This window comes from Brassica rapa, chromosome A03 (assembly GCF_000309985.2).
Source record: "Brassica rapa cultivar Chiifu-401-42 chromosome A03, CAAS_Brap_v3.01, whole genome shotgun sequence".
NCBI classification, from domain to species: domain Eukaryota; kingdom Viridiplantae; phylum Streptophyta; class Magnoliopsida; order Brassicales; family Brassicaceae; genus Brassica; species Brassica rapa.
This window is the reverse complement of record NC_024797.2, coordinates 32,208,684-32,232,324: the sequence shown is the minus strand read 5'-3', so window position 1 is coordinate 32,232,324 and position 23,641 is coordinate 32,208,684. Positions and strand designations below refer to the sequence as shown.

At 38.5% G+C, this 23,641-nt stretch overlaps 3 protein-coding genes across 4 annotated transcripts; 2 read left to right on the top strand and 1 right to left on the bottom strand.

Annotated features, from left to right (window-relative positions):
* Positions 1–32: 32 nt before the first annotated feature.
* On the bottom strand, positions 33–11,841 carry LOC103862519 (PI-PLC X domain-containing protein At5g67130). 2 transcript variants are annotated; one of them, XM_033287252.1, is made up of 11 exons: positions 11,703–11,841; positions 11,549–11,632; positions 11,328–11,450; positions 11,093–11,230; positions 10,510–10,608; positions 10,321–10,434; positions 10,044–10,233; positions 9,749–9,972; positions 9,589–9,675; positions 3,224–3,295; positions 33–259 (listed from the first exon to the last, which is right to left on the bottom strand). In XM_033287252.1, the coding sequence occupies exons 1-11, from the start codon at positions 11,706–11,708 to the stop codon at positions 152–154; spliced, it is 1,245 nt and encodes a 414-aa protein (XP_033143143.1). In that variant the 5' UTR covers positions 11,709–11,841; the 3' UTR covers positions 33–151. The 2 variants fall into 2 exon arrangements, with proteins under 2 accessions (XP_033143143.1, XP_009138476.1); XM_009140228.2 differs by lacking the exons at positions 33–259; positions 3,224–3,295 and adding an exon at positions 9,163–9,473.
* LOC103862520 lies at positions 6,537–8,157 on the top strand. Its single transcript, XM_009140229.3, has 2 exons — positions 6,537–7,243; positions 7,379–8,157. Exons 1-2 carry the CDS (start codon positions 6,617–6,619, stop codon positions 7,961–7,963), a joined length of 1,212 nt encoding a protein of 403 aa, XP_009138477.1. The 5' UTR covers positions 6,537–6,616; the 3' UTR covers positions 7,964–8,157.
* Positions 11,842–12,447: 606 nt separating the features above from the next.
* LOC117132571 lies at positions 12,448–23,570 on the top strand. The gene has a single exon (XM_033287253.1). The coding sequence runs from the start codon at positions 13,892–13,894 to the stop codon at positions 14,927–14,929; it is 1,038 nt and encodes a 345-aa protein (XP_033143144.1). The 5' UTR covers positions 12,448–13,891; the 3' UTR covers positions 14,930–23,570.
* The last annotated feature ends 71 nt before the right edge of the window (positions 23,571–23,641 follow it).

Below are 23,641 nucleotides of genomic sequence, written 5' to 3'. Positions count from 1 at the left end.
TTTTTACAAGACCACATTAATATCAAAAGACTTCTAGTCACACCAACATTCTTCAGTTTGTTTCACGTTACAGAAATAAAATTCATTTCATGTGGGTGAAAATTAAATAATTTTGTGTCCATATCAACAGAAACATTAGCTCAATGACAAACTACCACCACAACAAGAGAGTCGCCACAGAGATCATAACGAGAGATGACAATGCAGTTGCTCTAGTAACAGCATTACCCGCCGGAAGATCACTCAGATTTCGTGTAGACTCTCCTCAGGGCCGGCTCACAAGGGGGGACAAGCGGTGCGACCGTTCCGGGTCCAAGCCCGTGTCCCCCCGTATAATAATAGTTAAGGGGTCCAATTTTTTTTATAAATCTAATATTTATATATAAAAAATAATAAATACAATTGAAAAGAATCTAAAATTATTTGATATGTTTTTTTTTAACACAATTTAATTTCATTCAGACTTAACTTGTTTGGTTACAATAACATGAGGGAATGTGACATCCTCTTTCATTAAAAGCATAAACAATACGAATACATAATATACAGAAGGGCGAACTCTCTTAGGCACTAACTTCGAGGTCTCTCCAAGATCTAGTTTATCCGGCGCCGGCGAAGCGGTTTCTCGTCGGCGCGGGGTACTATTTCCGGCGTGCTGCTAGCTCTCATCTTCATGGCTCTGTCTCGCATCCTGTTTTGTTTGTCACTACATCGCTTCTGTTGGTCAATCGAAGGAGAAAGACCCCTACGGATTCAACGACGAAGCCGAGGACTCTTCGTCTCAGATCTTCTGGCGGTCTCTCTTCCTCAGATGGCCTCTCCCCCAGCGACGAGTCGAGAGGGTTCTCTCACCACTGCTATGTTCTGGTTCTCAGGGACAGTTCCCGATGAACCTCCTTCTGGCTGCCGTCGGACAGGTTACGTTATCAACTTTGTCCCGTGCTTTCATATATCTTTGGAGCAGAGATTTCATCTGAAGAGCTCTTCCTTTCTATCTTCAGGAAGGCTTGAGCCTATTATCACACCACGGTTTGCTCCTCTCCAGTGTTCAGGCGCCAGATCTCAAAGCTCCATGAGATTAGATCCGAATTTTGTCGGTGGTTCTTCACTCTACTCATCTCCTAAAGTGCTGCTCTCCTCCTATGCGTGGATCCTCCTAAACGGCTATACTGTTCCTCTTCGACAAAGATTCTCCGGTGACCTCTTCCACGGCACCGTCGAATGGCCAAGAGCCTACGCGTCTTGCTCCGAGCAGTTTGTGGGTAGTGGGCTGGATTTCAATTACGTTTGGGCTTGGCCCATCGAAGCTACTGATGTTAGGAGTTTTCAAGACTCCTAATCAAATGTCGTAGTATAAAAGATTGTCGAACCAATCCTAGGTGATTCTAAAGCAAAGGGAATGCAAGTTTATGCTTAAGCTAAGTGCAATCCGGTTTTAAAGATGGTATGAACTAATAACTAATAAGCTAATGCAATAAAGTAATGATCTTTCTTTCTCAATATAAAACAAGAGGACTCATGGTGCTAGGCATTTGATCTTGGGTGATGTAGATTCAATCTAAGGGTGGCAAGCTATCAATCAAACACTTTCCTTATGCCTAGACACTAAGCTAAACAAGCTCTATCTCTAGATGAATGTTCTTTTGGTAAAACAACTCAAGCATCTAATCTCTTAGGTTGAATGTTACTAAAGCAAACATGGAGAACAAGTCTAATAGCAATCTTAACTCCTTTAGCAACTAATCTCTTAGGTAAAGCAAGCTAAAAGCATTGAAGAGTTGGTTAAGGCATTTCATCATACACCTTGTGGGTAGGAAATGCCTAGAGATCTATTTTAGTATGATCAAGACTAAAACAGCATTGAGAACCCTCAACAGGCAAGGAAACAAGTGGATCTAGCACTAAACACTCTAGATCTTCTCTAATCACCCTTAATCACCCTAGCCCATGAATCCAAGATTAGTCTACTCACTAATAGACATGAATAACCCCAAAACCATGGATGATTCAAGGTTAAACATGATTAGAGAGAAAGAAAATCAAGCAAAGATAAGAAATTATGATCAAGATTAGATCTTTCACCCAAAAGTGGTTTTTAATTAGATAGAAAACAAGATATCTCCTAAAATTAGGTCTAAAAAGTACTTATAGTGGCCTAAAAACGAGCTGGGTCGATCCAACAAGCATGGATTGACTCAAGATAATTTGGGTAAAAAGTTGGTAAAACCAGAAGTGCAGATTTTTCTAAGTGTTGCAGCTGGTTTTCGACACACGTCTTCAGGCCGCTGCAACAAGTACATATGGGGCAGGGGCGTGGGAATTTTCCCAGCGGTTTGGCTGCATTTGGCCGCTGGGACGGTTGGGAACTCGTCTTATGAACCAAAATCACCATTCTTGTCTCTAAACCATCTCCAAAAGTTCTAAACTCACCGAATAGCATCTCCATCACTTAATAGAGATAAATGTAATGTAACCTAATTGAACTCTAAATGCATCTAAATGACCAATAAAAGAACTAAAATAAAGCTTAAATCCATGTAAATACACATGATATCAGCTACCAAACCTGTCAGCCAAAAGTTCAGCTTGATAAAGCCCAAATCCAAGAAAGAAGATGCGATTCATATTACAATGGGCTTAGGTGTTTGGGTTAAATTAATAGAGATTTCCGGTGGGTTCACTGGAATCTCCTTTCAATGCATATTGCCATATCTCTCCTTTGAGACGACGCCGGACGGTGCACCGGTTTGGGACTCGATTTCACAATCCTTCTCTTGTGAGAAGTGTCTTTTACCACCATTCCTTCTTTCCATGAAAGGAGATGTTTTCTCGGTTTCATTATCGAGGTATAGTTTCAGCTTCTTTACCGTTTTGTCATCTTGTGTAGCGGTCTGTACGGGACCAGAAGATGCAATCGAGTCTACTACGGTTTTTCTCGTAGGTGAGAACGGGCTCTCAACGTCACTTGTGACTATCTTTCAGCTATCCAACTTTGTCGTGAAAGCCTTATCGACACAGTTAAGCTTGGTCTTGATTTCCCTGTCATCATCTTCTCTTGAAGAATTATCCAAATTATTGATATGTATATAGTTTTATTTTCATTACAAATGTACAAAATATTACTGATTAAAATTTAAAAATATTTTAAACATTTTCTACATATTAATTTTAAAGGGTTAAAAAAAATTTTTTTCCCTAGAACCCCCGAGAATGTTGAGCCGGCCTCTCCTCCTGCTGCTGGTTTTGGAGCCGCCTTTTGAGGAGGAGCATCACACGTTCCAAAAGTTGCGTTTGACTGTACACATATAAATAACACATTCATCATTATCTCAATGTTATGTAACAAGAAGAATGTCTTGTATCGTAATGTAACTATACCTTGCAAAGACTTAAACTGTCACAACCACATGTTAGACGACCGTTTGCTGCATCTACAGCTTCTGCAGCCCCTCCACCATCACTTCTCTGTAGTCATTAAACATTCAATCAGCACAAAGATAGGAACAAAGATAGGCCACCTTTTACCAGCTGCTTCATGACAAGTTGTCATCATTTTGATCAACGGTGATGAATTTCCGCGCATGCTTGCGTTGCATTCGGATTGGTTATAAAGTAGTTTTGTAGAACCAATGAACGAGACTTTGTATCTAGTGGAGGAGACTCATTTCTATTCGAACATGATCCATCACTCATTCCATCATTACCATCATTACCATCTACATACATATAAAATCTTGTTAAGGCTGGTCACAAATACCAATTTCAGCTTATGACTTCTTTGTTGCTTTAGGATTTTTGTACAATCTATGTGGGTTTACATATATTCTTCTTCTTCTATAAAAATAGTATTTCATTAGTTATTGATATTAGAAATATCAATTTTCCCAAAAGATAACTAACTTTTAGGGCATTATTATAGACTTATTCTTAGGTTCACCAACCAATAGTATTATGTTATTTTAGATTCAGTATCTTTTAAAAAAGGAAACAAAATATTATCGAATTATATTATATTTTTAAAATAAAAATAATATTAATCACAAAAAGAAGATTTTTTAATCGCAAAAAAGAAGAATTTTTTTTTCAAAAGTATTTTTAACGCTACCAACAAATATTAAACCCTAAATCATAAACCTTTAGGTAAACCGTAAACTCTTGAATAAATCATAAATCTTACAGTTTAAGATTTGATCCAAGAGTTCCGGATTTATTCAAGGGTTTAGGGTTTACCCAAGAGTAGGTCTGGGCATTCGGGTCGCCGGGTCGGATTCGGATCGGGTCTTTTCGGGTCCGGGTCTTTCGGGTCTAAGAGTTTAGGACCCGATAGGGTAATTTTAAATTTTCGGTTCCGGGTCGGTCCGGGTCGTGCCGGATCCGGGTCGGGTCGGGTCTTAGATAGTTAGACCCATTCGGGTAATTAGAATTTATCGGTTCGGATTCGGTTCGGTTTCGGGTCGGATTCGGTTCGGGTTCGATCTAAAAAAGACCTAAAAATACAAAAAATTATCTAAAAATATTTATATATCCGAAAATATTCAAAATTTTATTCAAAATTTGTGTTTTTATTATATTAAAATGTGTATATATACTAAACTATGCGAGATACAACAACAATTCGTTGTCTCCTAGTGGTTGAGCCCTATGTTCTCTAGACAAATAACCCGTCTTCGATTCTCCTTGATGCATTTTATTTAATTTACATTATTAATTCGGGTACCCATCGGGTTTCGGGTTTGGGTCGGGTCGGGTCCAAGACCCGCGGGTCCTCTGCAACAAGACCCGATAGGGTAATTTGATCGGGTCGGCTACTACCCGAACCGGGTTTTTTCGGGTCGGTTTCGGGTCGGGTCTTCGGATCCGGGTAAAATGCCCAGGCCTACCCAAGGGTTTAGTGTTTACCCAAGGGTTTAGGGTTTAGGATTAGGATTTAGGGTTTAGTGTTTTGTTGATTGTGTTAAAAATATTTTTTTTAAATTCAAAAATTTAAAATTTATCAAAGGGTTTAGGGTTTAGATTTAGAGTTTAGTGTTTTGTTTATGGTATTCATTTTTTTTGAAAACTTTTTTTTTTTAACTACTATTATTTTTATTTATTTATACTTTTTTAATTTTAAAAACGTAATATAATTTAACAATATTTTGTTTCTTTTTTTAAAATATATCAGATTTGAAATAACTAAATCTTATTGGTTGGTGAACCTATAGGTTCATCCTAGGGGGTGAACCCAAGAATAACTCATTATTATACCCGTCGATGGGTTCATCTATATCGGGTCAGTAATTAAGTATCAATCTCACTCTGCACATTTACTTCTTCATGATTTTTTTTACAAAATAAACTATTAGGAAAACAAAGAAGAAAAATAGAAGAGAATACAAAAAAGGGAAGTGAGAGCCACCAGACATTTTTCGTCTGAAAAAGCCCAACTTCTTTTTTTTTGAGAGACTTAAATGATAGGTGTCATCATTATTATGACTTGCTGATTTTAAATAAGCAACAAATTAAAACAATAATGGCATGATTAGTGTACAGTCTCTGAAAGAGTCTTTCCTCTATAAAATAATGAAAAAAAAAAAATAAATGAGAAATACGAAAAAAAAAAGTCAGGAGACAGTTTTATATTTAAAAAAAAAACAAAAGTCACGAGACATTTTTCTATTCAAAAAAAGGTCACGAGACATTTTTAGTCTGAAAACCTCAAATCTTTTTTGAGAGACTTAAATGATAGTATGTATCATCATCATTATGACTTGCTGATTTTAGATGAGCAAAAAATTAAACCAGTAATAGTTTATTTTGTAAGAAACTCATGAAGAGCTCCAGCGGTTAATGCTTAAGGTTCGAAAACTAAAGTACATTAGTGTAGCAGTTTTTACGCCTATACAAAAAGAACCATTCACTCTCATGTTATCTATGTACGTACTCTTCTCGACTCTCGATGAGATCTCAAATTCATCAATAAAAAGAGCCATATATAACGTAGAAACAATTAGGTGTGAACGTGGAAGAAGCTTCACAACTCTTAGTTGGTACGTATTAGCATGCTTAATTAGGGAGATATAACAGCTTAAAATTGCCATAATCCTGCAAAAACAATATCCAATATAAGAATAAATATATGTATAATACAAAAATGTCTTGACCATTTGCTGGTACTGTTAGGTATGAAAAACAAGAAAATTATTGTAGCTGCATGTTTGTTTGCGCTATATAAAAAGAACCATTGATGAGATATGAAATTCATCAATAGAAAAGAGCCATAACCTAGAAAAGCTATTTACAGATTATATATCTTCAACCTCTCAAACATAAGTTACAGTCATTGTAAAAAGGTTCTTTAGTTAATAAATTTAACATACACACTCAAAAAAAGAAACAATATGTAACAAACAATTAATCATACAAATTGGTGTGGACGTAGAAGAAGCTTCACAACTCTTAGTAGGTACGTATTATGCTTAATTAGGTGGATATAACAACAATATCTAATTTGACCATTTGTTGGTGCTGTTAGGTACTTTTTCCGCTATATAAAGAACCCTTGGCTCTCATATTTTCTTCACTCCCATATTTGTTTCACTATCCTCTTTCCACATAACTTTAAATTTCTTGAGCCATGGCTGCTTTTCTCGTTCCTACGATCGATGTTGTGGTCGATGGCGTGCCTAGAAATTCGAAGGTGTACCAAGTCAGCATTACGCCGACGATCTCGTACCGTGTCACCGTCACGGGAGAGCCTGGTGTTTTTGAAGAATGGATAGCTCAGTATAAAGTAGAGGAGTGCGACAGGTTTTTCCCTGTTGGTGTTGCTGTACACGGACAAGACCGTTACGGTTATAGTTTTCTTACCGTCTGCACAAGGCAACGATGTATCGTCTTTCAACAACGGTTCAGTTATGGCCTGTCTCGAGACTCGATGTTGTTCCTCAGGGATGTCTGCACCTGCTACGGTTGGCGTACGGACGGTTATAACGAGCAGCTAAGGTGGAGGAATCGAAGACTCTCTCTTGGAAGACTGACGGACATCCGAGCTATTCCCCCTCCTCAACCCAATGAGGGACTTGGGTTCTTTAGCGTTATGGTTTATGGGGCTCCGGTCCATGAGCCGAGCGCTGATTGGACGGATACCAGTCCTTCGGCCAGAATGCAACAGATCAGTGAAACTGTAATGGAGGCTAGTATCTGCCTAATGATGGGTGAGACGTGTCGTTATGCTCCTCCTCTTAATGAATCACTTCCTCGGGTGGGTTCATCTTTCACGTTAATTACTATTTTGTGCTACTTTTAGTTTTGGATTTATATATATCTCGCTTTTTCTCTATCTCTTAAACTTTTTGAAAAAATTTTGTTTTCCATATATATATATATATATATATAGGTGCTTTCTTCAACCTTTCCGCAAATCAACAGAACAGAAGACATGCAAGACAAGACGATGTACCAAGTCTCCATCGACGGCAATCAGAGTCTCCATGTCACGTACACTAACCGAGCTTCTGTTTTAAACGAATGGCTTAGATCTCCAGCGACGATGAGAATACACGACGATTTCATCGGGATTTACGTGACCATTGGAAGTTCAAAGCTCATGGCCTTGGCAGCCCGAGACGACTGTCTGGTTTACAACTTGAGCAAGGGCGCAGATAGGCTCTCTCCTGAGATCTTGGCAATAGAAGAAGGAAGCATCTCTAAGCTTGTTGGTTGGCATACCGATCACCAGAGGCGCATTCTTGAGGAATTAAAATTACCACTCAGCGACGGGAGGATCTTGGACGTTGAGGATGATGGCTTCCCCGTCACACATACCTATGAGGATCTTTCAATGCTGTATTTGGGGTATGAAATGAATCTTGTCAGGTCTTGCAGTTCACCTAATGAGAAAGATATAATGGCTTTAGCGGTTCAAGCCTTTGTGTTCCTAAAGCGCGCTATGGATTTGCATGCTAGTGTTGGAGATAATTAGTGACGCTACTAATGATTGTGATGTTGATGAATGATGATGAAGAATAAAGAAGATCGATGTCGATGTGTTTCTTATCCTCGGATAATTAAGTGCGTCTAGTTTATGCTTTTTAATTCCGTGTGTTAAGTTTCTCTACCTAGTTACTTTATTAATAATGCTTGTGTGCTAATAAAATTGATGTTGTTTTATGTTTATTTACATCAACAAGACTTCTGATACTAAATAAATTAATTTGCATCACTATAACAATTACATAGATATGTAAGTTTTTTTTTTTTTGATAATCCATAGATATGTAAGTTTTATTTATTTGTACAAAAAAATCCTATAACGTATAGAATTTTAGATATATTTTTATATGTTTTTAGATACAAAAAATTATCATCAAGTAGCCGTAAAAACTAGAAACTTGGTGGATTTGGCATCAATTCACTTCGTATCATGCAAAATGCCCAGTCATCACCGATCAAACGGTTAGTTGATTTTTTTTTCTGAACAACAAATATTTTTACTAAAACTGTGAAAAGCCAATACAAATAGTTTACCAACCAAATAGGTGGTATCGAGAAATATACATCTTGTTGACTATCTATAGCATGTTTAGATAGCACATCAGCAGCCCTCTTTTCCTGCCTCCTCATCCCATTGTCACTATTGACACTATTGACATGGTCTTCATCATCACCTTCTCTATTGATCACAATCCCAAAATACCAACCGTCTTGTTGCTTTTTAACAATATTATCTTTATAAATGTTGGGATGGTCGTCGTTAGTTGCTGCTAAATCATCATACTTATTTGTATGAAAGCTGTTGGTATTCACATTTTGATCACGTGTAGCCTCACTTGCCACTGAATCTGTACTAGTGTCACATTCAATCTAGATAAGCCAAGTAAGCACAAAAACTTCAACAATCCTGAGCTAAAAGTAAAAACGAAAAAGATTCAATCTTTTACACACACAACAAACAAAATCACCAAACGAAAAACTTATCATGACTACATTACTTTGTTGTCGTGTCATCCATTCAATGGATCGAAAGAGCTTATATGGTACCACAACGTGTTGCAAGAGCTTCTTAAATGTTATTGGAGAATTTTCATGTTTATCCCATTGTTTTGTACCATGTGGGTTAAAGCAGAGTTATACATGTACCCATGACTTAATGAGTCCATACACTCTTTTTACAAGACCACATTATATCAAAAGATTTCTAGTCATCAACATTCCTCAGTTTGTTTCACGTCACAAAATAAAAATTTCATTACATGTGGGAAAATTAAATAAATTTTGTGTCATATTAATTTTTTTTTAGCTCAATGACAAAACTACCACCACAACAAGAGAGTAGCCACAGAGATCATAACAAGAGATGACAATCCTGTTCCTGTATGAACAGCACTACCAGCCGGAAGATCGCTAGGATTTCGTGTAGACTCTCCTCCTGGTGCTGGCTTTGGAGCTGCCTTAGGAGGAGGAGCATCACATGTTCCAAAAGCTGCATTTGTCTGTTGTATATATATATATACATAACACATTCATCATAATTATCTCAGTATTATGTAACCAAAAAGACTAATCTAAAGGAAGAAGAATATCATTGTATGGTAATGTAAACTATACCTTGCAAAGGCTTAAACTGTCACAACCACATGTTAGACGACCGTTTGCTGCATCTACAGCTTCTGCAGCTCCTCCACCATCACTCCTCTGCCATTAAAACATCAATTAGCACTAAGACATTCTTTAAACGAACAAAGCTTGTAGAATATCAAAGAAGCACCTGGTAAAAATCAACCGCTATGAAGTTAGGCCACCTTTTACCAGCTGCTTCATGACAAGTTGTCATCATTTTGATCAACGGCGATGAATTATCCGCGCACGCTTGCGTTGCATTCGGATTGGTTATAAAGTAGTTTTGTAGAACCAAGGAACGAGACTTTGTATCCAATGGAGGAGACTCATTTCGGTTCGTGCATGATCCATCATTCATTCCATCATTACCATCTACATAAACATAAAATCTTGTTAAGCTGGTTACAAATCAAGATTTCATGTTTCATTCTCAAGAAACTCACATTGATTTTCAACCATGTAATCCCACTGGTAAGCAAAACCTTCAGAAGCTTCTTTACCCTTCTTGGAAGTGAAAACCACAAGCCTTTGGTTTTGCTTCACCATATCATCTACCGTAGGCCAGTCCTTACCGTCTTTAGGCATTCTCGAAACCGGAAACAGGAACTTACTCAGTCCAGATGCTTTGAACACCTTGATCACACGAAAGAACATGATTGACTCTCGGCATTATATATATTACAAACTATAAAAACATTATGTGTCAAATGTAGTATATACCTTAGTCAAACCTCGTGAAGATGTAACATAATCTTCGAGGATGATGGTAACAATCTCAGATAAGTTTGATTCAAGAAAGTCATTGATCTCTTTGAGTGCATTCACAGCTGGTTGCTGCAACGTTAATACACGTTAAAGCCTAACTTAATCATTAAAGAAAGTCATTGATCTCTTTCAAATACCACTTACAAAGGCTGTGAAGTTAAAGCATGTCCCTCCTGCTGAATGACACAACCATATATCGTTTCTAAAGTCATATACATCCAGCATAATCCCTCTCACACCATTCTGCAACAACAAAGAACAAAAAGTCAATTATTTGAGTTGTGATCTGTTTTTTGATTTGGCTTAAAGCATCTCCAACCCATTGTTATTGTTGCCTCTATAATAAAATTTAGAGTTAAAGCTAGTCCTACCCATTTCTATTTCTTCTTCTAAAAAATAGCAATCTTTTTTTTTGTCAACAATCTTTATTTTTTATTCTATATCTTAAGAAATGCTATTTTAGACTAATACATTGGGGTAAACTCATCTCTATCTAGAAAAAGGGAAAAATACATAGGAGATAGGTGGAAAAGTATCATAAAGTTGATCTTTCATCAGAAAAAGTTTCATTACAAAAGCCACCAACTAATAAAGCTACATTGTCTTTTATTCAAACCTAAGCAACAAAAACTTGTAAAATAAGTCAGATTCTTAAATTAGCAAAGAATAGTTCTATTACGGAACTTGTCCAAAAAAAAATCTAAGCATGAGAGTGAAAGAGAGAGACCTTAAGCTGATTGGTGATGGAGTCTTCTTGATTCCTTGGAGAAATGATAAAGGAGCCAATTGTTGATTTTGCACTCGTGATTGAGTACGAATTGTGTGTTGTTAGCCAAGAGTACTTGTTAAACGGCAAACCATTCACCTACTCATCATCAAAACCACATGCATTCCATTCAACATCACCCCCAAGAAAAATACTAAACCTGAACAAGAACAATAAAGAAGTTGAGATATCAAACCTTGGAAGTCGGGTTGAGAGGTCGGATCCGGGAACAAGTAGACCCGGTATTACCGTTGGTCGGACAGCTCTGGCAACTCAAACCGGCGTCGCATCGGCTGCTGGAACTACATGTTTCACCCAACTGTGAATCGTAGAGTCAAAGTCAACCTCTCTGATACTAGTTCTTGGTATCATGTTATAAGATTTCAAAGAGAAGGGCACAGAGAGAAAGAAAAGAACCTGGAGACTGAGAACAAAAGATGATGATAAACAGAAGGCTGTGATCATGAGAAGGAAGAAGCGTTTGGTGAAGAAATCAAAGCCCTGCCATTTCAAGAAACAAATGTTTTAGGGTTTACGGAGACAACAGAGAGGAACAGAGCAATCCACAAACCTCCATTTTTGGCGAGAGAGAGAGAGACGGTGAAGTGAATGCAAAGGATTTTTTTTTCAAAAGACAAGAGGAGAGATTAATGATGATATTTAATTAAAACATGGGGTTTGGTTGAAACTTGTTACTTTTTGAATTTTCTTTGATTAAATAGTTTTCTTATTATTCGGATTCTGTTGGTCGTTTTAAAGTGAAGATTTATTTTTTAATTAGTGGTCGTATATCGTTCGTTAATCATGGATTTGTTGTTTTAGAATATTATTCTCTATCGCCCCATGTGGATTTGTTGTTGAATTGCATAGAAAATAGATATATCATGTATTTAGACCGAGTCATCGTTGACGCTTCCTGTTGTCCAGACATATACACACACATATTAATACCATGTTGGATTATTATTAGTTGATCAAATTATTAGGAGAATCGGTGATATATTCATAAGAATGAGTATCCACGTTACACACACATATTAATACCATGTTGGATTATTATTTGTTGATCAAATTATTAGGAGAATCGGTGATATATTCATAAGAATGAGTATCCACGTTCAGGTAAGCTATGATTTTTTTAAAAGAAAGTATAACGATAGATTGATATCATTTGACCTTATTGAATTTTCTTGTGGCCACTCAACCACTCTGATCACCTAATTCAACCTTACATTTATTGGCCCAACTCAAAGGCCCAACTTCTACTAGTTTTCACTTCTTACTCCTTTAAAATGACATAATTGATATCCTGTATACATGTAATAATGTGTATAAACGACTTTTAACATAAAGTTGTGTAAGCGTCCACAATAATTACAGTTTAATTTCTAGTTTAAAGGTCAATTAATTAAAAAAGAAAAAAAAATATATAACTGTTATAAATCATGGAGTGGATGACCATTAACCAAGACAAGAGAGAAAGCCCATCGACCACATCTAGGCCCAGCTGCGGCTGCATGGAGGGAGAGAGTCGGCCAAGATCCTACCCGATTTAGGATATAGATGTTTTCCTTTTCTATGATTTGTAAATATCTTAAATCTAGTTGGATTAGGATAAGTGTACTTTCCTTTTATCTTTATCTTGTAATCCCTATATAAAGGAACATATGATTCATTAATAATAGAGACACAAAATTCTCTATTCTTTTACAACAAGTTATCAGCACGATAGACTCCCAAAATCCTGAGACAAAATCGAAACCTAAAAATCCTAAGCCGGCGACTACTCTAAACCCTAAGACGTTCCCTGTCCGTCTCAACTTCGACGATCAAGCTCAACTCCTGGACGTCCTCCGTTCGCGTCCAACGTCCTCAGTTCAGTTCGCGTCCAATTTCCTCAGCTCACGTTCTCGACTCAGACGAAAACCCGTCCGAGACAGCTCGCGTCCGTCCTCAGCTCGCGACCCGATAGGACCAAGCTCGCGTCCGTCCGTCTCTTCTTGAGGTTCACTCGTTCTCCCTTGGTGGTCCGGTTCTAAACCCCTACAAAACAAAGGTATATCATTAATCTGAGAACGTAGAAGAACAAACTCTAAAACCCTAATCCATTATTATGGAAACCCCTTGTTCTTGATGAAACCCTAAAATCGGTATAAACTAAAATCGACAAATCTCATAACTAGTCATAAGAAATCGATTCCATTAGAATATGTTTGATTGTTTATTGTTTCTGTTCTGAATTATGAAACCCTAATATTGGAATCGAAACCCTAAACCCTAAAAACTTGAATTCGATTTTGATTGCTATTGTTTTGATCGAATGATTGATGATCTGAGGTTTAAGATTGATAGATTGATTGAATAATCTAATCTCGAATTTAAAATCCTAAAGGCCTTGAAACCTTGATCACATATTGCCAAAATAAACTCCTAGCATAGTTTAAATCAAAACCCTAATCTCATGAATAAGTAATCGAATTTACTAAGGTTGTTTACATAAAGTTATGAAACTGAATTTGAATTGCATTCGTCTTGTTTCTAAATATCTACCAGCATATATATTTATACAATTTTGAAATTGTTAAAATCATATGGCCGTGTGGCCTAATCTATTTGCTTCTATGTTTGATCCGCACCATGGTAGATTAGATTGATTGAAAACATGATTGCATAAGACCTGTTTTGTGGCCGAGCTTATTGATTGCCTTGCGGCCACATGATCACATTGTAAACCTAAATTCGAATGATAATGTGATCCAGATGTCGAAAATCTCAAACCTAGACTATGCAGCCCTTAATCTCTCTGGAGATAACTATTTGCAGTGGGCGCTAGATACAAAGATCAGCCTGAGGTCAAAGGGACTTGGTGATACTATCATCGAGGGCAACAATAAGACTGATAAGAATCGTTATAAGGCTATAAGTATTATACGCCATCATCTCATTGAAGGTCTAAAAGATCAGTACCTTACCATGGAGAATCCACTAGACCTTTGGACTGCTTTACAGCAAAGATATGATCACCAGAAAACAGTGTTACTCCCAAAGGCTCAAAATGATTGGAAGAATCTCAGATTCATGGACTATAAGTCAGTGGATGAGTACAATTCGGTATTGTTTAAGATTGTCTCAATGATGATACTTTGTGGTGAAGAAGTGACCGAGAAAGAGTTGCTCAATAAGACCTTCTCCACGTTCCATGCGTCGAATGTGTTACTGCAACAGCAGTATAGAGAGAGAGGCTTCGCCACATACACTGATCTGATCTCGTGCCTACTTCTGGCCGAGGCAAATAATGAACTCCTGATGAAGAACAGTGAGACTAGACATGCCGGAACAGCAGCATTACCAGAAGCTAATGAAGTTAAAAAGAAAGATCCCAAAGAGTGCAACCACGTCCATGATAATAGGAGATCACACGGCAAAGGCCGAGGTGGATACAAAGGACGTGGCCGTGACAACTACTCGAACGGCCGGAAAGGAAACCACAATAACCGTGGTCGTGGTTCCAACTATGGCCGTGGCCGAGGTAGTTATGGCCGAGGTCGAGGTGGCATATCCAAACCATCTTACTCGACCAAATATATTTGTTACAGATGCGGGATGGACAACCAAATATATTGGGCCAAAAATTGTAGAACTCCTAAGCACTTATGTGAGCTCTATCAAGAGAGCCTTAAGAATAAGAATCCGGAGGCCCATATGGTTCATGACACCGGATATGATGCTGATAATGATTCCGACTTTGCTAAAGACGACCTCATGGATTTTGAGACTTCTGATTGTCTCAAACACTAAATTTCACATCTTGTCTTATTGCTTTATGATTGCTTTGGTGTTTTCATTATTGTTGGTGTTTTTCATTATTTTGGTGTTTTTCATTACTGTTGGTGTTTTTCATTATTTTGGTGTTTTGAATTTATAAATATGAAAGTTTTAGAAGTTTTATAAAAGTCTCCGAGATTATAAATCTTATTACATATAGAATGAAATATGAGATGAGTATACTCGTGGTGGATAGTGGCACAAGTCACACAATTCTTAAAGACAAAAGATATTTCATTAATCTCACAATGCAAAGTGCAAATATACACACCATTTCGGGTGTAGCCAGCCTGATTGAAAGTCATGGCCAGGCATATGTATTGATGCCTAAAGGCACTCATCTAGAGATAAAAAATGCCTTATATTCCCTAAGCTCTAAGAGAAGCTTATTAAGTTTTAAGGACATAAGATTGAATGGTTTCCACCTTGAAACATGAGAAGAAGGAAGTAAAGAGTTCCTTAATATTATTTCGATCACCAAAGGCAATAGAAAGATCCTAGAGACCATACCTGCAATGGCTACTGGTCTATACTATGCAAAGATCAGTATGATCGAGGCTAATGCCTGCAAAAACTTCACTCTATGGCATAATCGGCTTGGCCATCCCTGCAATGGCTACTGGTCTATACTATGCAAAGATCAGTATGATCGAGGCTAATGCCTGCAAAAACTTCACTCTATGGCATAACCGGCTTGGCCATTCCGGTACTAGTATGATGCAAAAGTTGATAATGAATTCACAAGGGCACACATTTAAAGGAATTGTCCCATATAACCTCACATGTGCAGCATGTGCACAAGAGAAACTCATTACTAGGCCATCACCAGCCAAAGTAAATAAGGAAATCATAAATTTCCTGAAAAGGATTCATGGAGATATATGCGGACCAATACACCCACCTAGTGGGACGTTTAGATATTTCATGGTCCTGATTGATGCATCGACCAGATGGTCGTATGTTTGTCTACTATCCACACGAAATTTGGCATTTGCACGTTGGCTTGCTCAGATTATAAGACTGAGAGCACACTTTCCAGATTTCCCTTTAAAGACTATACGTCTAGACAATGCTGGTGAGTTTACATCCCATGCGTTTAATGAGTACTGTATGTCCATGGGAGTAAGTGTGGAACACTCTGTGGCACATGTATATACACAGAACGGCTTGGCCAAATCTTTTATTAAACACATACAACTGATAGCCCAACCATTACTCATGAGGTCTAAACTCCCGGTATCAGCGTGGGGACATGCAGTTTTACATGCAGCAGAACTGATTCGCATCAGGCCATCTAGTGAGCATAGATATTCACCATCCCAGTTACTTACGGGTCATGAGCCAGACGTGTCCCACATCAAAACATTTGGATGTGTCGTTTACGTTCCAATTCCTCTACCACAGAGTACTAAAATGGGACCACAGAGGGGGATGGGAATATATGTTGGATATGACTCTCCAACCATTATAAAGTATCTTGAGCCAAAAACCGGTGATTTGTTTAAGGTCAGATACGCAGACTCACAGTTTGATGAGTCCAAATATCCGGCCTTAGGGGGAGATAACAGCCGGTTGATAAAAGAAATATAATGGTCTCGACCATCAATATCTTGGCAAGATCCTCGGACTAAAGAATGTGATATGGAAGTACAAAAGATTATACATCTTCAAAAGCTAGGTAATCAATTGCCAGATTCATTTGCTGACCCGAATAGAGTGACAAAGTCATACATACCAGCTTGTACTGCACCTATAAGAATAGATGTCCAAAAGGGACAAGGTCAAGTTGCTACAGAGTCTAAACAACGTTTGAAACGTGGTAGACCTATTGGTTCCAAAGATAAACAGCCTTGGAAGTCCAAGAGAGGTGCTGGATCCGAGAGCATTAAGGAAACCGTCCATGACATTGGTGGACCGGCCGAGCCGACCAAGATGGTCGAGCCTAGTGGGCCGGCCACACCAAATGAACCGGCCGTTCCATATAATGAGGTTCAGGACGCTGAACTTCATGGAACGCCAGGTCCGGATAATCAAGAGATCTCTATCAATTGTATAATGTTTGGAACACAATGGAACAAAAAAGATATCGACGTCGATGATATATTTGCATACAAGGTAGCATTTGAGATCATGGATATAGATGAGGATCTAGAACCCACGTCCATACAAGAATGCATGCGAAGATCAGATTGGATCAAATGGAAAGAAGCTATAAATGTGGAGTTAGAATCATTGAGAAAGAGAGGCATTTTTGGCCCTATAATCATGACATCGAGTGATGTCAAACCAGTGGGATACAAATGGGTTCTTGTGAGAAAAAGAAATGAGAAAGGAGAAGTAGTGAGATATAAAGCACGGCTTGTTGCACAAGGATTCTCACAGAGACCAGGAATAGATTATGAGGAGACTTACTCCCCTGTGGTGGATGCAACTAGATTAAGATATCTAATCAGTCTGGCCGTAAAAGAAAAACTTGATTTACGCCTAATGGATGTAGTGACTGCATATTTATATGGTCCACTGGATAATGAAATTCATATGAGAGTTCCAGAGGATATTGAGCTCAAAGATAAGAAAGATTCTCGAGAACAACATTGCATTAAGCTGAATAAAGCCTTATACGGTTTGAAACAATCAGGTCGAATGTGGTACAACAGATTATCAGAGTACCTACTGAAAGAGGGTTATAAGAACGATCCAATAAGTCCATGTATTTTTATCAAGAAATTCGACAACAAGGGCTTTGTGATCATGTCGGTTTATGTGGACGTCCTGAATATAATAGAAACCCCTGGAGAGATTACCCAAACGGTCGAATGTCTAAAGAGAGAACTCGAGATGAAAGACTTAGGGAAAACTAAGTTCTGTTTGGGACTGCAATTTGAGTATGTAAACAATGGAATCCTTGTGCATCAGATGGCATATACATAAAAGATACTCAAGAAGTTTAATATGGACCAGGCTCATCCCTTGTCGAGTCCTATGGTCGTGAGGTCCTTAGACCAAGAGAACGATCCGTTCGGACCAAAGAAAACGGACGAGGAGATGCTCGGTCCGGAAGTGCCTTACCTAAGTGCCATTGGAGCTTTAATGTACTTTGATAGCCACACTAGACCAGACATTTCTTTTGCCGTGAATATATTATCTAGATTTAGCTCTTGTCCAACTCTTAGGCACTAGAATGGAATAAAACATATGTTCAGATACCTGCAAGGAACAAAAGATCTCGGATTATTCTATACCGACGGGCCACGAGAGAGTTTGGTCGGATATGCAGATGCTAGGTACTTGTCAGACCCACATAATGCTAGATCTCAAACAGGATATGTGTTTATACATGGTGGGGCTGCAATATGTTGGCGGTCCACAAAACAATCCTTAGTGGCCACATCCTCTAATCATGCCGAGATCATAGCAATGTATGAAGCAAGCCGTGAGCTTGTATGGTTGAGGAACATGACCGGCCACGTCCGTGTAGAGAGTGGTTTGGCCGTGGGAAAGGAAGGGCCAACGATCATCTATGAGGACAATGCAGCTTGCATAGCTCAGCTCAAAGATGGATACATCAAAGGAGATAGGACAAAGCATATCCTGCCCAAATTCTTCTTCACCCACGACCTGCAGAAGGCTAAAGAAGTTCAAGTGATTCAAGTTCGGTCAAGTGATAATTTGGCCGATCTCTTCACCAAGTCTCTGCCAACCTCAACGTTCAAGAAGCTCGTTCATCAGAAAGGAATGCGCCAGCTGAAGGATCTTCAGTGATGCATTCATCAGGGGGAGTTTCATGCCTTGTAATCTTTTTCCTACTTTGGGTTTTTGGTTTTTCTAGAAAGGTTTTAATGAGGCAACCTCGTGCATGATACAAACCCATATGGTTATGGCATCCAAGGGGGAGTGTTATAAATCATGGAGTGGATGACCATTAACCAAGACAAGAGAGAAAGCCCATTGGCCACATCTAGGCCCAGCCGCGGCTGCATGGAAGGAGAGAGAGTCGGCCAAGATCCTAGCCGACTTAGGATATATATGTTTTTCTTTTCTATGATTTGTAAATATCCTAAATCTAGTTGGATTAGGATAAGTATGCTTTCCTTTTATCTTTATCTTGTAATCCCTATATAAAGGAAAATATGATTCATTAATAATAGAGACACAAAATTCCCCAGTCTTTTACAACAATAGCCGTTGGGGAAGAAGGAAGAGCGTAACGGCTATTTTTTTTCCTTTGGGTTTATTTATAGAACCTTTAGTCACAACTCATGTTCGAAAACACGGGTAAGGCGTCCGATTAAGCGCCGGCGAGACGTTGGGCGGTGCTTGGCCGTGGAGATTTCGCCATAGGCAGCGAACAAATCGGAGGTTACAGTATAAACTTTCGTTTAAAACTCACATTAAATGGCAAATCTATGTATCTGTGACATAACTATTAGGTAAACCGGATTAGTATTGTTGATTTAATCTCCGGTTCATTTGTCTGTTATGATAACCGGTTTACACATTACTATATATGTAAACATTTCTTCTTTAACGATCAATAAGAAAGAATGAGTTTGTTACATCGTCTCTCTCGTTTACTATGTTAACACTAAGATGGTATCAGAGCGCTGAGGATACAAAGCTCAACCAATCTCCCAATTGAATCATCTTTCTCGATTTTTGATTGATTTTGTGGTTATTCCGCCACGGATCTTCAAAATCTTCAAATCGAACTCTTCCGATGGTGCTCACTCGTCGATCTACGCGTCATCTTGGTCGATCAATCACCGTTTCAGCTCGATGATCTTCTATTCCTGAAGGATCGTCTCCGGTGGACTTTAAAACTGACGAGCTCTCTCCGCGTAGTATTCATTCACCATTTCATCTCACGAATGGTGATAACCCAGGTCTTTCGCTAATCTCTGACGTCCTTGATGGTACAAACTATGATAACTGGAGTATTGCGATGAATATTGCTTTGGATGTGAAAAATAAGCTTGCGTTCATTGATGGATCTGTTGTTAGACCTTTGGAAACTCATGTTCATTTCAGGATTTGGTCTCGCTGCAACTCAATGGTCAAATCCTAGCTTCTCAACTCGGTTTCTAACCAGATCTATAAGAGCATTCTCTGTTTCAACGATGCTTCTGAAATCTGGAAAGATCTCCAGACTCGATTCCATATCACGAATCTTCCTCGCTCATATCAGCTTTCGCAGTAGATCTGGTCTCTTCAACAAGGTTCAATGGATCTTTCTACATACTACACCACCTTGAAGACTCTTTGGGATGAATTGGACGGATCCAACTACATCACAATTTGTTGCAAATGTGATTGTTGCAAAGCGATAGATACTAAAGCAGATCATGCTAAAATAATAAAGTTCTTGGCTGGTTTGAATGAATCCTATGCAGTGATAAAGTGCCAGATCGTCATGAAGAAGCATGTTCCTGACCTTTCTGAGATCTACAACCTTTTTGATCATGATTTCAATCAGAGGAACATCATTCCAGTTCACAATGTTGCGGCTTTCCAAGTTGCTGCTTCTTTTCCCTCGGTCAACAATGCTCAGTCTACCTCTACTCCCAAGCACGTCAGGCTAATTTGTACTCATTGTGGCTACAATGGTCATACGGTGGAGACGTGTTATAAAATTCATGGCTATCCAGTTGATTTTATACAAAAACCGAAGCAGCAATCTGACAAATATCAGAACAAGAGGCATGCTTCAGCTAAACCCATTGTTGCTCAAATTGCTTTGGATGAAACCTCTTCGAGTGTGTTTGGTAGTCTCACAAAGGATCAGATTGCAGGCGTCATTGCACAGACTCCATCATTGATGTACTCAGATTAAAACAAAAGAATAAAAGTGCTTTTAATTGCGACATATGTCCTCTAGATAAACAAAAACGCCCCCGTTTCAAATCTAACAACAACATGTCTGATAATCCATTTGATCTCCTACACATCGACGTTTGGGGTCCTTTCTTTACCTCAACAGTTGAAGGCTACAGATATTTTTTGACGATTGTGGATGATCATACATGTCTAACATGGATTTATCTTTTACGAGCAAAGAATGATGTCTTATATATCTTTCCTGACTTCATCACAATGATAGAACGTCAATATAAAGCAGTGGTCAAAGCGGCAAGGTCAGATAATGCACCGGAATTGCGTTTTGTTGCATTATACAAACAAAAATGTATTATTTCATACCATTCTTATCTTGAGACACCAGAGCAGAACTCAGTGGTGGAGCGTAAGCATCAACACATATTGAATGTGGCTCGAGTCTTATGTTTTAGTCTCAGGTGTCATTGGAATTCAGGGGAGATTGTGTTCTCACCGTGGTTTTTATTATCAACAGGCTTCCTTCTCCATTGTTGAAAGATAAGAGTCCTTTGGAACTTCTTACTTCCAAGAAGGTGGATTATAATGGTCTTCGTGTCTTTGGTTGTTTGACATATTGTTCTACATCTCCGAAGCAGAGGACTAAGTTTCAACCTCGCTCACGGTCTTGTGTGTTTCTTGGCTATCCAGCCGGTTATAAAGGCTATAAAGTGATGGATTTGGAAACCAATCAAACTTATATCTCACGTAATGTGATTTTTCATGAGGATATGTTTCCTTATGCGAAGGGAAAACCCAGTTTATATACTGATGTCTTTTCTTCTCCAGTATCAGACATTCCATTTCCTTCTACTGAAGACATTCATGGAATATCTGTTCCTGATATCGCTATTCCTGCAGTCACATCTTCTGATTCTTCAGATGGTGCTTCTAGTTATACTCACAGACCTGAGCATACCAAGCGAATTTCCAAGTTGCCGTCTCTTCTTGAGGATTATTACTGCAATGTTAATGAGCTTAATAAAGACATTCCCTATCCTTTGTCAGCTTATTTGTCTTATGATAATTTCTCCACATAATACAAAGCCTACATCTGTTCTGTTGCTCTTTATCCAGAACCAACCACTTTCACTCAGGCAAAACGTTTTGATGAATGGTTACATGCCATGAATGAAGAGTTACTTGCTTTGGAAAAGAATGATACAGTGACTGTCTGTTCATTACCACCAGGCAAACATGCTATCGGCTGCAAGTGCGTATATAAGATCAAGATAAACGCAGATGGTACTTTTGAAAGATACAAGGCTCGCTTGGTTGCTAAGGGTTATACCCAACAGGAAGGTATTGATTTTGCTGAGACTTTATTATTGCTAGTAATGTCACCGAAGACGTTGATCAGCCGAAAGATGATCTACATAAGGCATTCAAAATCTGGGATCTCAGTTCTTTGAAATATTTTTTAGGCCTTGAGATTCCTCGTTCTACTAAAGGCATCTCGGTTTGTCAACGAAAATATACTCTGGGTCTTTTGGAAGAATCATGTCTAATGGCTTGTAAACCTTCTCCTATACCAATGGACCCTAGTATTAAGCTCATTCAAGACCCTCAAGAACCGCTTCTTGACGATGCTTGTGCTTATCATCGTCTTGTTGGCAAGATGATGTACTTGACAATCACTCGCCCTGACATTACGTTTGCGGTGAACAAGTTATTTCAGTATACATCGGCTCCAAAGCCTTCTCACCTTCATGCGGCCTATAAGGTTCTTCATTACTTAAAAGGGACCATCGGCTTGGATCTTTTCTATTCCCCGGACTCTGATCTTGTTCTAAAGGGGTACACTGATGCGGACTGGGGTTCTTGCGCAGACACAAGACGATCCACATCTGGCTATTGTATGTTTCTTGGTAATACTTTGATCTCGTGGAAATCTAAGAAGCAACATGTTGCCTCTCATTCCTCTGCTGAATCCGAATACAGAGCCACAGAGTTTGGTTCCCGTGAAGTTATTTGGTTGGTCAATTTGTTAGCTGAGTTACAAGCTCCGCAGGATGGTCCTATACCATACTACTGTGACTCGACTGCAGCTATCCACATTGCCAATAACCCAGTGTTTCACGAGCATGCAAAACACATCGAACGGGACTATCATTTGATATGTGATCGTATTAAAGCTGGTTGGATCAAGACTCTTCATGTTCGAACTAATAGGCAGATTGCTGACATGTTCACTAAACCTTTATTCTCTCCTCAGTTCTATTCTCTGGTTGGCAAGATGGCTCTCAAAACGTTATACTTGCTATCTTGAGAGGGAATATTAGAATAAACCGGTTTAGTACTGTTGGTTTAATCTCCGGTTCATTTATTTGTTATGATAATCGGTTTACACATTACTATATATGTAAACATTTCTTCTTTAACGATCAATAAGAAAGAATGAGTTTGTTACATCATTTCTCTCGTTTACTCTGTTAACACTAAGAATAACTAAGACGAAATCACACAAAAATTTGATGATTTAGAGGAAAATAGTTGATGGCCGCCATGAGAATAGCCTTGCAAAGTCGAAACCCTAAAAAAACGTTATGGGGAAGATGATGAAAAATTAAAAATATGCCACTCAATAAATAGAAAATTAAATAAAAAAAGGAAAACAGGAACTGGCTGCAACGAACCCGGGAACAGAGCTATTAAACAAACAACTCTTACCACTAGACCATTGGAACCTATTGGTATATCTTCTAAAAAAAAATCTAATATTACATATATTATCCGAAATTTTGAAGAAACATTAAAAACCAAGCCCCGATTAATCTCCGAGTAATCTCCGATTTTCTACTAACTCGCTAGGCCAAC